The sequence below is a fragment of the Tachysurus fulvidraco genome, chromosome 25, assembly GCF_022655615.1.
Source record: "Tachysurus fulvidraco isolate hzauxx_2018 chromosome 25, HZAU_PFXX_2.0, whole genome shotgun sequence".
NCBI classification, from domain to species: domain Eukaryota; kingdom Metazoa; phylum Chordata; class Actinopteri; order Siluriformes; family Bagridae; genus Tachysurus; species Tachysurus fulvidraco.
Window position 1 is genome coordinate 12,487,282 of NC_062542.1, and position 14,048 is coordinate 12,501,329.

The 14,048-nt window shown below is 38.0% G+C and overlaps 2 protein-coding genes across 4 annotated transcripts in view; one reads left to right on the forward strand and one right to left on the reverse strand.

Moving 5' to 3' along the window:
• Positions 1 to 660: 660 nt before the first annotated feature.
• On the reverse strand, positions 661 to 6,870 carry gdap1 (ganglioside induced differentiation associated protein 1). The gene is made up of 7 exons (XM_027169831.2): positions 6,851 to 6,870; positions 6,446 to 6,595; positions 5,402 to 5,594; positions 4,120 to 4,293; positions 3,368 to 3,462; positions 3,115 to 3,229; positions 661 to 2,132 (listed from the first exon to the last, which is right to left on the reverse strand). The coding sequence occupies exons 2-7, from the start codon at positions 6,593 to 6,595 to the stop codon at positions 1,780 to 1,782; spliced, it is 1,080 nt and encodes a 359-aa protein (XP_027025632.1). The 5' UTR covers positions 6,851 to 6,870; the 3' UTR covers positions 661 to 1,779.
• A 2,033-nt stretch (positions 6,871 to 8,903) lies between these two features.
• jph1a (junctophilin 1a) overlaps positions 8,904 to 14,048 on the forward strand; it is a 34,756-nt gene continuing 29,611 nt past the window's right edge. For 2 of the 3 annotated variants that reach the window (XM_047808722.1, XM_047808723.1), the window contains exons 1-2: positions 8,904 to 9,635; positions 11,220 to 11,955. In XM_047808722.1, the coding sequence (XP_047664678.1) occupies positions 9,257 to 9,635; positions 11,220 to 11,955 (1,115 nt within the window). In that variant the 5' untranslated portion in view covers positions 8,904 to 9,256. The remainder of the gene's footprint in view (positions 9,636 to 11,219; positions 11,956 to 14,048) is intronic. The other variant, XM_027174093.2, reaches the window with a different exon arrangement.

Genomic DNA, 14,048 nt, shown 5'->3' on the forward strand with positions numbered 1-14,048 from the left:
CATTTGAATACATGTAAACAGGCTCCATATTAAATTATATCTGTCTGTATATGAAGTTGATTCAAAGTTTCCATTTCCCTTTCTGAATAAAATTGTACAGATAAATTCTCTATTGTTCTTGTTATAAGGTTAATACATGATGATGATGAAATAAGGTAATTTTTTTAACTGCAATTTTTTTTTTGCTGTTGAAAAATTAAGAAAATATTTATAGCTTCATGTTGTGGAATGTCATGAGCAAACACTTATAGCAGGTATAAAAAAAATCCTTTAAAAAAAACAGCTTGTCAAGTTGTAGAGAAACGGAAAGGTTCATAGTCGTCCCTGAATCTGACGACTGTTGTGAAATTTACTGACTGTAAAAAAAAATAAGACAATGTAGACAGCTTCTAGGACTTCTATGACTAGGACTATTAGGCTTACACAGGAGAGCTTATGCCATTTCAGAGATTAACATCACTAGGTATTGCATGTTTTTTCCCTTCAAACATGTATACATTTTTTCACCTGAATTATTGTGGTTGCTATTTCACATTAAAGGTAGAAAAAGATCCGACATACCTTCGTTTTTTACATTGTGAAAATCTACAATGGTGTGTCGACTATTTATATCCACTGTGTGTGTCTAAAATGACTGAAGATGAACACAGTGCATTGCCAGAATGAGTTATTTTATTATAGTGTAACATGGTTTTCAAACAGTTCCATACAAGACAGGTAAAGATAAAGAAAAGCCAAGAGGTTAATCTGACACTGATGTTCACTGTTACCTGGTACAGAAGACAAGACTAATGAAATGCACAGCTTTACTAAATAAACCAAAGAAGTAATGAAATAAAACAAGGCTCCTATTCATGTGATTGTGCTGATATTGCACTTTCAATCCAGTGTAATTACCTAATTTCCCATCACCCGTTCTGAATAAAAGTCCTGAAAACCTATATACTTTTTCAGACATTATGATGAATTATTATATTTTATTATATATAATATACACGGTATCGCTGTGGAAAGTTCAGGACAGAACAAAGAAGGTGTTCATAACGTTCTACACATAACGGAGGATTAAATCAAAAGTGCTTAATGTGCATATACTTTGATTATCACTGTAAATTACGGATAATAAAACAAATCTAAACAGGAGTTCCAAGTGATCCCATTCTCTCTCTCACACACTCACACACGGCTTTTGTGAGTCACAAGTCACAAAAACTTGCAAACGCTTGTGTAGCACAGGTATAATATAAACATCACAATAATGGGAATGTGTGCGTCCTCGACCTCAGCTAGATCACTGGAGAGATGGAGGTTGGATTGTTTTTAAGTATCATCACTATTATTTGTACTTGTTGGTGAATGACATATTTTTCCCTAAGATATAAATAATCTAGTAGCACGATTTAAACGACTGTGACCCTGAGCATGCAGTTCCTAAGGACTGATCTTTATCTGAGCTTAAAATCCACTCACTTGTATGAAACTAAAAACCTCCTACAAGCTCAAGATCACTGCCAAAGCTTGGGTATTAGTTAGCTAATGAATGCTCTTGGCAAACATCAGCATAATAAATTAGACTAGTTATAGGAACAAATTGAGTCTGTGAGGTTTCTGATACTTTGTACCATTAGAATGTTTAGCGGCCCGATGGTTACAACGCGTTACACAAGTAATGATTTTTCCTTTAAGCTGCTTTGTGAAGCATGTTTAAATTGAATAGTTAACCCTTAACAGTTCATCAACACATCCTGACGAGGCCACAAAAAAATGCCTATAGATACTTTAGGACACAAGCAGTCGTTTTTTGAAATAAAGAAAAGCAAAATATGTTGCACCCCCTAACAATCCAATTAACACTGTGGTCCCTATGAAGGTGGGAGCTCTTTTTCTGGCCACTCTGAAAGCAGTTGGTAACACGGCTGATATTAGGATGTTGTTGACGTGGCCGAGGACCCTGCAGAACGTGGGGCGCTCCAGGACACGCTCGTAGTACGACTCGAGGTTGGGCCGTGTGCCGTTGCCCCAGTAACGACGCGAGAGGCCGAGGAACTTGAGCCGATGGAGTGTGACGGCGAGCGAAACGTCGGCCATGCTGAAAAACTCGCCGCACAGCCATGACTGCTGAGTTCCTTCCTCTAGGGGAAAAGAGAAAGGAGAAAAGTCAGGTGCATCAGTATGGAGATCTCTTAAGATGGGTGAACATTGTGCAGTTTTCCCACACAGGGCATTCTGAATCCGAGCCCGTTATTCCAGGTGCCCCAGCAGCGCTGGTCTGGTTTCAGACTCACTTGATTCTCTTGAACCCCGGTGCATTTGTGTTCATCTTTCATCAGCACAAACATGCATACAGAACAACACGTATCAAGATACTTTTTACATGTATTATTTTGATGCTATTATGTGCAGTGAGGCATCTCACCTCTTCTCTGCCCCACTATGTTCCCCCGCCACCCCATGTGAAAGTAATAATGACGTCATTGACTAAAACACGCGTGCAGGTTACTTTACTTCCTGAACAAGTGCAGACTGGAGAACCATTTACATCTACAGCATTCGGCAGATGCCCTTATCCAGAGCAACTCACATTTCTCTTGTTTGTACAGCTAAGCAATAGAGTTGAGGGCCTTGCTCAGGGGCCCAGGAGTTGTAGATTGATGGCCCTGGGATTCAAACTCACAACTTTCCGATCCGCAGTCCAACACTTTAACCACTGAGCTACCGCTTCGCGAATCAAGTTGTATCACAAGACTTCCTACTGGTTCTATACCTCACTGCGCTTCCTGCTCCACATGCAATTTCTCATGTAAACTGTGATCTGTTTTAGAAAAAAAAAACTACACTGAAAAAGCGAGACATGTGACATGCTCTGGCAAGTCTCAGTAATGTGAGCTGAAACTGCAATGAACACATATTTGTATAGATACACTAACTATGTACGCAGCATGAGCTGTCTTTTAAGGAAAAGTGGTGGAGCTGAAAAGGCCCGTTTTTGAAAAGGTCAATATTGTGAATCGCCGGTAATATGATTAATACAAGTCTCAACACACTCGTGTAACAAATTACAAATGGCAGCTTTAAATGTGCACCGAAGCTGCAGTAAGGCTGAGATTCGGATACCTGGTGTCTCCTCTGCTCTCCTCTGCAGTTCGGTCTCCACTTGATCCATAACTTGCACCAGCTCATCCAGAATCTTCTTCAGATATTTCACATTGTCGTGATCGAACAGCTTTGTCTGGACACATTGATATTCAGTGTTGCTTATTACTCTCTAAATCAAGGCATGTATAAACAGTCTGAATCATCATCATCATCATCATCACTCAATCTGTGTACTGCTTTTTCTATTTTCGAGCAAGTAGACGTTCCTCACTTTTAGGCGTCTCTGTTTTGAGATGTAAGCATCTTTAAGCTCTGGGTTTTCTTCTGCCAGTTTCTTCAGCTCAGATTCTGTGCTCCCGATCTGAGCTGTGAGAGAGAGTGAACTCGCATTATTAATTATTAACAATATCAATTCCTTTTATTTGCATTCATCCAGATCTTTATGCACATCTAATGTTTTTTTTAATACACAGAATATATTTACGTTAATTACATTTTTCTAAAAAGCCTATAATGAATGCCTAGAATACAAAAGGCTCAAGAACAAAATGATCCATAGCTCAAATAACCAGAGTAAAAAGGCAATACATTTGAAAAAGGGGAATATGTTCATAAATCTGTCCTGAGAAATCTGTGGAATTAATTTAACAGTTAAAGTGGTCCATGATTGCAAAAAACATTGAGAACCCTGATGTATCAGCAAGACCTTTAAAAAAATTATGTAAAAAAAAAATGTTTGCCAAAATTGTTGCATACACCACATCCCCCCTAATTTGACTCCATAAGTAAATAATAATTAAAAAGTATAATCATATTTAATTTTGTTCCCTTCATTTGACTGGGTGTACAAATGTTTGCACCCAACATTACAGTCATGAATATTTGTCTAAAACTGGTCCACAACAAAACTCGTTATACTGTGCTTCCCAAAATGGTTCATCAACTCAGCATCTGACGAAAACACGAAGCATCTCTGCTTCGATGAGTTTAAAGGTTTGCTATCAGGTGTGTTATAGTACTTACCGCGGATGCGTGTGTTGGCGTAGGCTGGGATGTGGGAGTCTACGCTGAGCTCAGGATGGAGGATGCAGCCGTGCGTGTAAGCGTCCATGGGCAAGGAGTCCAGCAGTTCGCGATAATGCTGGACTCTGTGATAATACGTGCTCCCTGTTTCTGGAATCAGCTTTGGAGTTTTGTCTGAATCAAGAACACACACACACACACACACACACACACACACACACACACACGATACACTGAAAAAGTTGTATGGACAGTTTCTACCAGCTGCTATTTAAAGTTGCAGTGTGTAATTTTTCCAAATTGTTTTTAAACCAGTAAAAAGCATAAAATGTCTAAAATTATACTAACATATTTTTAACTAATCTTCTGGCCCTGAAATTAGCCAGATCTGTTCAGCTATGCATTTTCCCAGATTTTTCTCCGTTTCCTTCCAAAATATGACTACCAACCCAGGAGAGTTAAGGTTATCATACTTATGTGAAAGCAGCCAGAACATTAGTGATTTGATTTAAACTGCTGCTCATGCTGTTTCACAGGACAAGCACAACACACTCTGAAGAAAGAAAGCACCGTCTCCCACTTCAGACACACACACTGCTGGCTGGTGTCATCGTCATTTGTACTTGTGATATTTTTTCTGATTTTCACACAGTCCGCAGAAGGCTCTGAAGTTACAAACTGCTTTTGTAAACAAAAAACACTGTACACAGACAATACATCACTCCAGAATAACATTGAGAAATCACTCACTCACCATACACTCTTTATGGTCAGCTTTATCCAAATTTGGCATCATGATGAACTTAAAATGGTGATGAAAACACAAAGTGTAAACAGAAAATAAAACAAAAGGAACACTTTTCTCAAACCGTAATGGATATGAAGGATAAAATGATAAAAACATGCAACAAATTATACATTTTCATATAAATTTAAAGTAAAGTTTGGTAATTGGATATAAATTAAATAATAGATAAAAAATAGAACCTAAATCGTTGCAGAAGTAAGTATGAAGGTCATGTTTAAAGTCACAATGCCAAATGTAAACATACAGTAATGCTGGTCAATATGACAATACTACACTTTTCTGACAATTTATTAGAAAACCTATATATTGTAATACATATTGTGCATCATTTAAATCAAGTACTGTGATATATTTTACCCATAATCACCTACTCCTATATAAATATAAATATCTGACTAAATTATTTGATTAAACTTGCCAAAGCCCCATTTAGTCCCCTAGGTTAAAGTGTAAATGAGAGCTTAGTGTGTTCACCATCGTTGAAAGTGTCCTCTAAGTAATCCATGATCTGAGCAGGGTCACAGATGACACGATCATCATGCACCAGAACAGGAACCTCGCCGGCTGGGTTCAGACGCATGAACCATGGCTCGTTGTGTTCGCTCAGAGGCAAGCTCACATCATACTCCTTACACTGCAAACCCTTCTCAGCTATGGCAAGCCTCACCTGCAACACACATACAACACACACGATACTAAAAGCTTCGCTGTCTGGGGTCGCTTAGTTGTTCGGCGAGAACCGGTGAATTTTTATACAGAGCCTTTGCCTTCTTTCTGAGCATTCTTCAAACGTAAAAAAAAAAAAAAATCATTTTCTTATTAGCCAGTATAGATGGATGGATGGATGGATGGATGGAAGGATAGATGGATGGATAAATGGATAGATAGACAGATGAATGGAAGGAAGGATGGATGGATGGATGGATGGATGGATGGATACATGGATGGATACATGGATATCTGGATAGATAGATAGATAGATAGATAGATAGATAGATAGATAGATAGATAGATAGATAGATAGATAGAAGCAAGGATAGATAGATAGATAGATAGATAGATAGATAGATAGATAGATAGATTACTGGAAGGATAGATAGATGGATGGAGACATGGATAGATAGATAGATAGATAGATAGATAGATAGATAGATAGATAGATAGATAGACAGACAGACAGACAGACAGACAGACAGGAGGATGGATGGATGGATGGATGGATGGATGAATAAACACTTACATCTACAATATGTCTGTAACACACCCAACCCTCATGCTCATCTACAGTACTAAAGGAACATAGAAATTATATGTTTATAGGAAAAACAAGGTGGGACACCATTTTGGACACACAAAGATTTTTTTTTGTATTTTGCTTCAATTTAAAGTAATAAATCAAAGTATTAAGACAGCGCTATATGCCATTGTGCATAAACACAGCAGTTTTTTTTTAACTGTGCTGCATTTTATGACCTCCTCTATTCCTGTTGACTGCGTCATGTTTTCATGTTTATTTACCTTCTGAGAGCTGAATGACTGGGTCCAGTGATACAGAACCAGTTTCGACTCTTTCTTCTCGCAGCTCTTCATTTCTGCCTCGCTGCCTTTAAGCATCTCTGCTCCTGTTTCTTCCTGAAGGAGAGATTCCTTCTCTTCCTGCGCCGCCATCTTAAATGTCAATAAAAGGGAAACAACCTTTAACTGAGACTTACAACTAAAGTAAATGTGCAGAGAAGACGCTTTTATAACACTTTTATATTTATGGACAGGTAAAATATTTTTTAAATGCGGGTTTTTATATAATATGCAATTTTAACATGTATTTATTTTTTAATATTTAATATATTTTTAAAATAAAAGTATTGCAGCTACACATAAAGTCCGCCATCCCTTGATTTCCAACCTCTCATCTTTAGTTCCTACCTGTGATTGGTTCCTAAACGCCTCGGTTTTAAGAAATAATAAATTGTGATGTTTTTATGAAAGTAATATATGTATAAACGATGGTTTATTCTCACAAGGACATTCAAAAATCAAGGTCCCAATGACTTCGCTGTTATTAAATACGTTTATTGTTTAAAAAACGAAACGTATTATTAAACACTATCTCAATTCACCAATAGGTGTCACTGTATAATCGTCCCCCCACTTCTACAGTTCTAGTCATAAATGTAGGAAGTTTATTGAGATTTATTAAACATTTGGTACTATTTCATAAAGCAAGATTTTTTATATAAATACAGTGAAATATCTAAATGAAAGTGGCAATTTATGCTGGGTTTATTATATCCAACTATTAAAAATATTATATATTTATACAAATAAATCACAATTTTGTACTTTCACTACTTATCTAGCATTTAAAGCTCTTGGAGTGTTATTGAAATAGCAAGGATAGTAAGTGCAGTTTATTTATAAAGCAGATTTAAACCAACTAACGTTGACCAAAGTGCTGGACATACAAATGAACATATCAATGAATGGAAAACAATTAAGACACTAAACATATTTATTTGTTTGTTTGTTTGTTTGTTTGTTCATTGATTAATAAATTAATACATTAATTAATACATCAATATATTTATTTATTTATTTATTTGTTTGTTTGTTTGTTTGTTTGTTTGTTTGTTTGTTTTACATAAAACAGTCCTGCACACTGTCATGAGTTTTATTGTTTGTTTTATTGTTTTATTGTATTGAACTGCACTTTTTATTTTTACAAAAATTATAATGTTACACACATATAGTACAACCACCTGATATATTTCACATTATATCATTATATAATATTGTAGGCACGGTCATTAGTGCGTCTGTATAAATGTATCGATAAAATATATTGGAATATAATAAGGCATTGATCAATATGGCCGGTGTCCTGAAGCTATTAAGGTGACAGAGATCTCCTTCAGAGATTCCCTATGGGTCTGTTACAGTGGGTCTGTTAATGAAAATATGATTTGGAATTTATAATGCAAAGACAGAGAATTTGTTCCTGGATAATAGAGAGAGAGATTTGTATGAGCTGTACATTTTGTCATAATATTGATATGAGTGATATAACCAAATATGTTTATTAGTCAAATACTAAAAAAGACCAAAAAAAATCCTATCAATATTACTAAATTCAGACTAATAAACAATTATTTTGTAAAAAGTATACTATGACTGTTATACATATATAACATATATAACATATATATATATATATATATATATATATATATATATATATATATATATATATATATATATATATATATATATATATATATATATATAATAGCTGTTTACTAAATTTACATGATGAATTTGAGGGAATCCGATGACGCCTGAGACCCGAGGTGATTCGGATAAGTGGTAGAAAATGAATGAACGAACGAATGAATGAATGAATGAATGAATGAATGAATGAATGAATGAATGAATTTGAGGGAATAAAACAAACAACAACGTCATAATATTTCATGACTCAATCTCAGAGAACCTTAAAAGTATAAAAAAGCTAGGGTTGCCTGTCTGGTCACTTTTAATAAATCATGCTTTGGCAGGTAGACAGGTGGAAAAACTCAGTACAATGAAAATAAACGATTGAATTCACACACACACACACACACACACACACACACACACACACACACACACACACACACACACACACACGCACGCACGCACGCACGCACGCACGCACGCACACAAACTCTCTATCTCTATCTCTCTCTCTCACTCACACACACACACACACACACACACACACACACACACACACGCACGCACGCACACAACCTCTCTCTCTCACACACACACACGCACACAAACTCTCTCACACACACACACTCTCTCTCACACACACTTACTCACATACTCACACACACACACACACACACACACACACACACACACACACACACACACACACACACACACACACACACACACAATGTTCTTCTTGTTGTATTTGTCACTCACGACAAGGGCTTTTACAGCTCAAACACACCGTTACATTATGAATATAAAACCGAATATTATGATGGAACCTGTTGACAGCAGGTGCAATATGGGCGTCGAAACCATATCAATCTGGCAACCCTGATTTCATCGCAAGCGCTCCGTCTGCCTCCCCATTCACACACACTCACACACACACACACACACGCCCTCCAACCCTGCCAGCCGCCTCACATCCATCTCACACTCTCCCGTTCATGTTTATTTGTTTATGTTTATTTATTCTACATCCCGGAAAATAAGAACACTGGGGGGAAAAAGACAACGACAACAACAACAACTACAACAACTACAACAAAAAGGATTATTATTTAGTTCTGAATGACGGGCGGCCGGTTCGACTTCAACGATGGCGGCACTTACTGCGGCGGCTGGGAGGGAGGGAAAGCGCACGGGCACGGCGTGTGCACGGGGCCGCGCGGACAGGGCGAGTACAGCGGCGCGTGGTCTTACGGCTTTGAGATAGTCGGTGTGTACACATGGCCCAGCGGCAACACGTACCGGGGCTACTGGGCGCACGGCAAGCGGCACGGGCTCGGCGTAGAGCGCAAAGGACGCTGGGAGTACCGGGGTGAGTGGAGCCACGGGTTCAAGGGCCGTTACGGTGTCCGCCAGACCCGAGAGTCACCTGCCAGGTATGATGGCACCTGGAATAACGGACTGCAAGACGGATACGGGGTGGAAACCTATGAGGATGGAGGTGAGTAGAGATAAATAAAGGACTGATATTTTCAACCAATAAAAGTGCAGTTTAAAAATAAACACACTTTAAGTAAACACACAGGTAGCAAAGTCAGATGGATTAAGTCCTATTTTGAGTTCTTGCTGTACAAGTTGGACCAAAGCTGGAAGATGGAGTTAAAAGGTGGATGAAAGTCAGCCGTGTCCACACTGGTGACCCAGAAATGTTATACCAGGGAAAGAAACTGGGCCAGTGTTGACCACTGAACTGGCAGTTGATTAAATATCTGAATAAAAATCTATAAAACATGAGTCTGGAATTGATTTATATATTTATAATTGACTATATATTCACCAGTATATTATATTCATAGTATATATCTATATATTCATCTGTATATTATTATGTTCATAGTACATACACATATGTAAATTACTGTTTATAGTAATAGCCATATATTTTGTTACAGCACATATCCTTCTGTAAATTTCAGTTTATAGTTATAGCCATCTGTATAGTATGTTCATAGTACATACACATCTGTAACTTACTTCTATATTTACCATTTTATTTAACTTATTTAATGTAAAAACTGTATATCCTGCACTTCCCGCTATTGCATTTTGGTTAGACCTAAACTGCATTTCGTTGCCTTGTACTTGTACATGTGTAATGACAATAAAGTTGAATCTAATCTAATCTAATCTAATCTAATTTACACCGAAGAAAATAATTGAATAATATTGCATAGAAAAATAAAACAAACTTGTGTTAGAAAATGTCATGAAAGTGAAGAAAGTGTCATAAAGTGTCACAAATGTCATAAAGTGAAGAAAGAGTGAGAAAATACTGATATGCAATGAGTATAAGTACAAAGCATTAGGTAATAATATGTAAACATTGCAGAAATGCACAATTTAACAAGTATAATGTGAATAGAGAGTTGGAATTCAAAAAACAGGATAAACTCCAGTGTGAAGTCATTAAGAATTTTGTTTAGCTTTTAAGTGAATTTTCCCTTACAGGGTCGCAAATTACATGGGGTTACGTTGAGATTGCAGTTGTATCAGAATAAGTAATCCGATTTGTAAATATGATTATAGCAAGGTTTTACAACATTAATTAATACATTAATATTAATATTACATTAATACTACAGTTAACATTAATATTATAACATTAATATTACAGTTACAAATCTCAATTTCCATTTTTACTTTCATGTTAAAATTGCAAATCGCAATTTAAGCACGAACAGCATTTACACACTTACAAGTATGAGTCGTTGGTTATGCTGACAAAATGCACAGATTTGAGGGGGTGGGAACAAGTGAATGCTTCCAGAGAGTGAACAATAATAAACAATAATAAGTAGACAGATCTAGATATTTGAAAGGGCTGGACCGAAACTGCGACTCTAAGGCATAAAACATGCAAAATGGTCATTTTTAAACCCATAAGTCATATTTAAAGTCCAAAATGAAAGCATGAGTAATGAGTGAATGACAGTGAATCTGACATTAGATACTCACAAGATGTACAATATGACACATTGTCACAAAAAAAGAAAATAGTGTGATTGCAAATGTTCTTTTTTTGTAGGTACATATCAGGGTCAGTGGATGGGTGGGATGCGCCATGGTTATGGCGTGAGACAGAGTGTCCCGTTTGGCATGGCCATGACCATTCGCTCCCCTTTGCGAACTTCTTTATCATCCCTACGAAGCATGCAGAGCAACGGGGCTGTGCTGCTGCAGGATGAGGCCTCCAACCTGCCGGCCAACGCACGAGGTGGCTTCGTCTTAAATGTCTATGTTGAGAAGAAAAAAAAGCCTTTGGTCCGGCGTGGGTCCTTGTTTGGGAGCCTTCGTCAGCTCAGGAAGTCCGAATCAAAAAGTTCAATTTCCAGCAAACCCAGCTCGACACGTAGTTCTGCCATGAGTCGAATTAGCTCAAGCGACGCAGAGGATGAGGAGAAGACAGACACAGAGGACATTGTAGACACCGATGACAAAATGGATGCCACAGTCACCGAGTCCTATGCAGGAGAGTGGAAAAATGACAAGCGATGCGGTTTTGGAGTGAGCGAACGCTCTGATGGCACCAAATACGAAGGGGAGTGGTTGAACAACAAGCGGCAGGGATACGGCTGCACCATTTTTCAGGATGGAACCCGGCAAGAAGGAAAGTACAAAAATAACATACTGGTCCGAGGGATAAAGAAGCAGCTTATTCCACTGAAAAATCCCAAAACCAAAGAAAAAGTGGACAGAGCAGTGGAGGGAGCGAGGAGAGCAGCCAATGTTGCCAGAAGCAAAGTGGAAATCGCCATGTCGAGGTAGGTGGCCTCCTGAGGGTACCATAAAAATTTGGTTTAATTCACTTCGTGGCACTATCAGTGATATAAGAAGAACATCTATCAGTAATATAAGAAGAGTTGATAAAGGATTGTACTGAGTGGCTCTGCATTTGTGGGTCTATCTTTGGGAATTCAGGCCTAAGAGAGTTCAAACCTAGCAACTAACAATTTCTTTGGGAACAAGCTTCCTTCTTTCCATCAGTCACAGTTAAGCTAGACAGGTTTCTCTGAAATGCTTCATTATGTAAAGACATCATAAGCAAACTGTAAATATGAACTATTGGCAGGAGGGAACTAAAACTGTAGGTGAACTAAAGAAGCGTCAGACCACACAAAGCTTAACACTGATTCCAATATCACTTGTCTCAAAAAATAATGCCTCCATGATGTGTAGAAGCAGAGAAAATGTGTAATTGCCTGTTGTTGTCTTGCTTGAAAGCATAAACGTTGGGAAGGGTTGTCTATCTTATTCACCAGTCTGGGAGCAAGAAGTCTGGATAAATTATCTGCAGGACACCTCAGGAGTCTGAACTTGTTCGGCTGCCATACGGCACCTTTGAGAAGAAGAGGTGTCTTCACGTGATGTAGCACGTTAGCTTTCACTCGACCACATCGGTGGCTGTAACAGAGTGTAATCGAGGGCACTCTTGTAGTGACTGAAACTTGACTATAACTATATAAAAATGTACGACTGCCAGAGAGCCACTGGCTAAGTAAAACCCCAAACATGAATTATTATTACTATTACTATAAGTAGTGGTTTTGTTATTTATATATTAACCACATGACTCAATTTTGGACTTCAAAAGGACTTCAAAATGAACAGACATTTTGCTTTCCCAAGCTGTATGGCCTTGTAAGGCTTTGATGAGTTTGGTTTGTCATTATTTGTTGACAGAGAATTGTGGGAGTTTTCCTTATTGTACACATGTTTGTTGTATCACTTCCAAAACCAGCGGCTGCGTTATTAAAGCATTTTATATTCAAAGACTAAAATGACCTTTCGATCAACGCAGAATGACCGAACACGAACTCACCCATGCAGTGACATAATCCAAGCAAACATAATGAGAGGTTAGCAGTCATTTACATTTACGGCATTTAGCAGACACCCTTATCCAGAGTGACTTACAACTGAGCAACTGAGGGTTAAGGGCCTTGCTCAGGGGCCCAGCAGTGGCAGCTTAGTGGACCTGGGGTTCGAACCCATGACCTTCCGATCAGTAGCCCAACACCTTATCCACTGAGCTACCACATCCCAGTCAAAAGCCATTGGATATTTCTGATTCATTTCATAGCCATTGTAGCTTTTATGACTCTGTACACTGAATATTGCAGCACTACAGCTTTTTATGTGAACAGTTTATGAATCAGTACTTGATTTAGATATTTAATGAACTAATTATCATTTTAGCCTGACGCTCTATTCCTCCGAAATGAAAGCATTCAATAAGCACCCGAATACGTCATCATTTCAATCAGATTTGGGGGTTTTAGGGAAGAATATTGATAAAAATTAGACGTTAGTCACGAAGCAGGAGCTAATGAGTGCTACACACTTGTTTTTCTGCACTTTTTCGCTACCCGATCCCTCCATGTATCAGTTTCTTATGCACTGCACTCTCTAAATAGAATCTGCCAAATCACTAAAGATAAAAACTCACAGCAACATTCAAATTACTGAATCATCTCAGGAAACTCTCTGTGTCTTGAGCACTACGCTCAGGCAAAACCATATGTGTCTGTATAGATATTTATGTAGGTTTAACTCTATCTAACTTTATATAGTATATAGTATATTTGAGGGGGCAGTTGTGGCTCAACTGGTTAATGCTCTGGGTTGTTGATCGGAGGATCAGGATTCAAGGCCCAGCACAGTCAAACTGCCACTGCTGGGCCCTTGAGCAAGGCCCTCAGCCCTCCCTACTCCAGGAGCGCTGTATCATAACCGCTCCTGCAGTCTGACCCCAGCCTCCACAGTTGGGGTATGTGAAGAAAAGTATTCCACTGTGCTGTAATGTATATGTGGCGATAATAAAGGCTTCTTATTATTATTCTTATTTATGTATGTA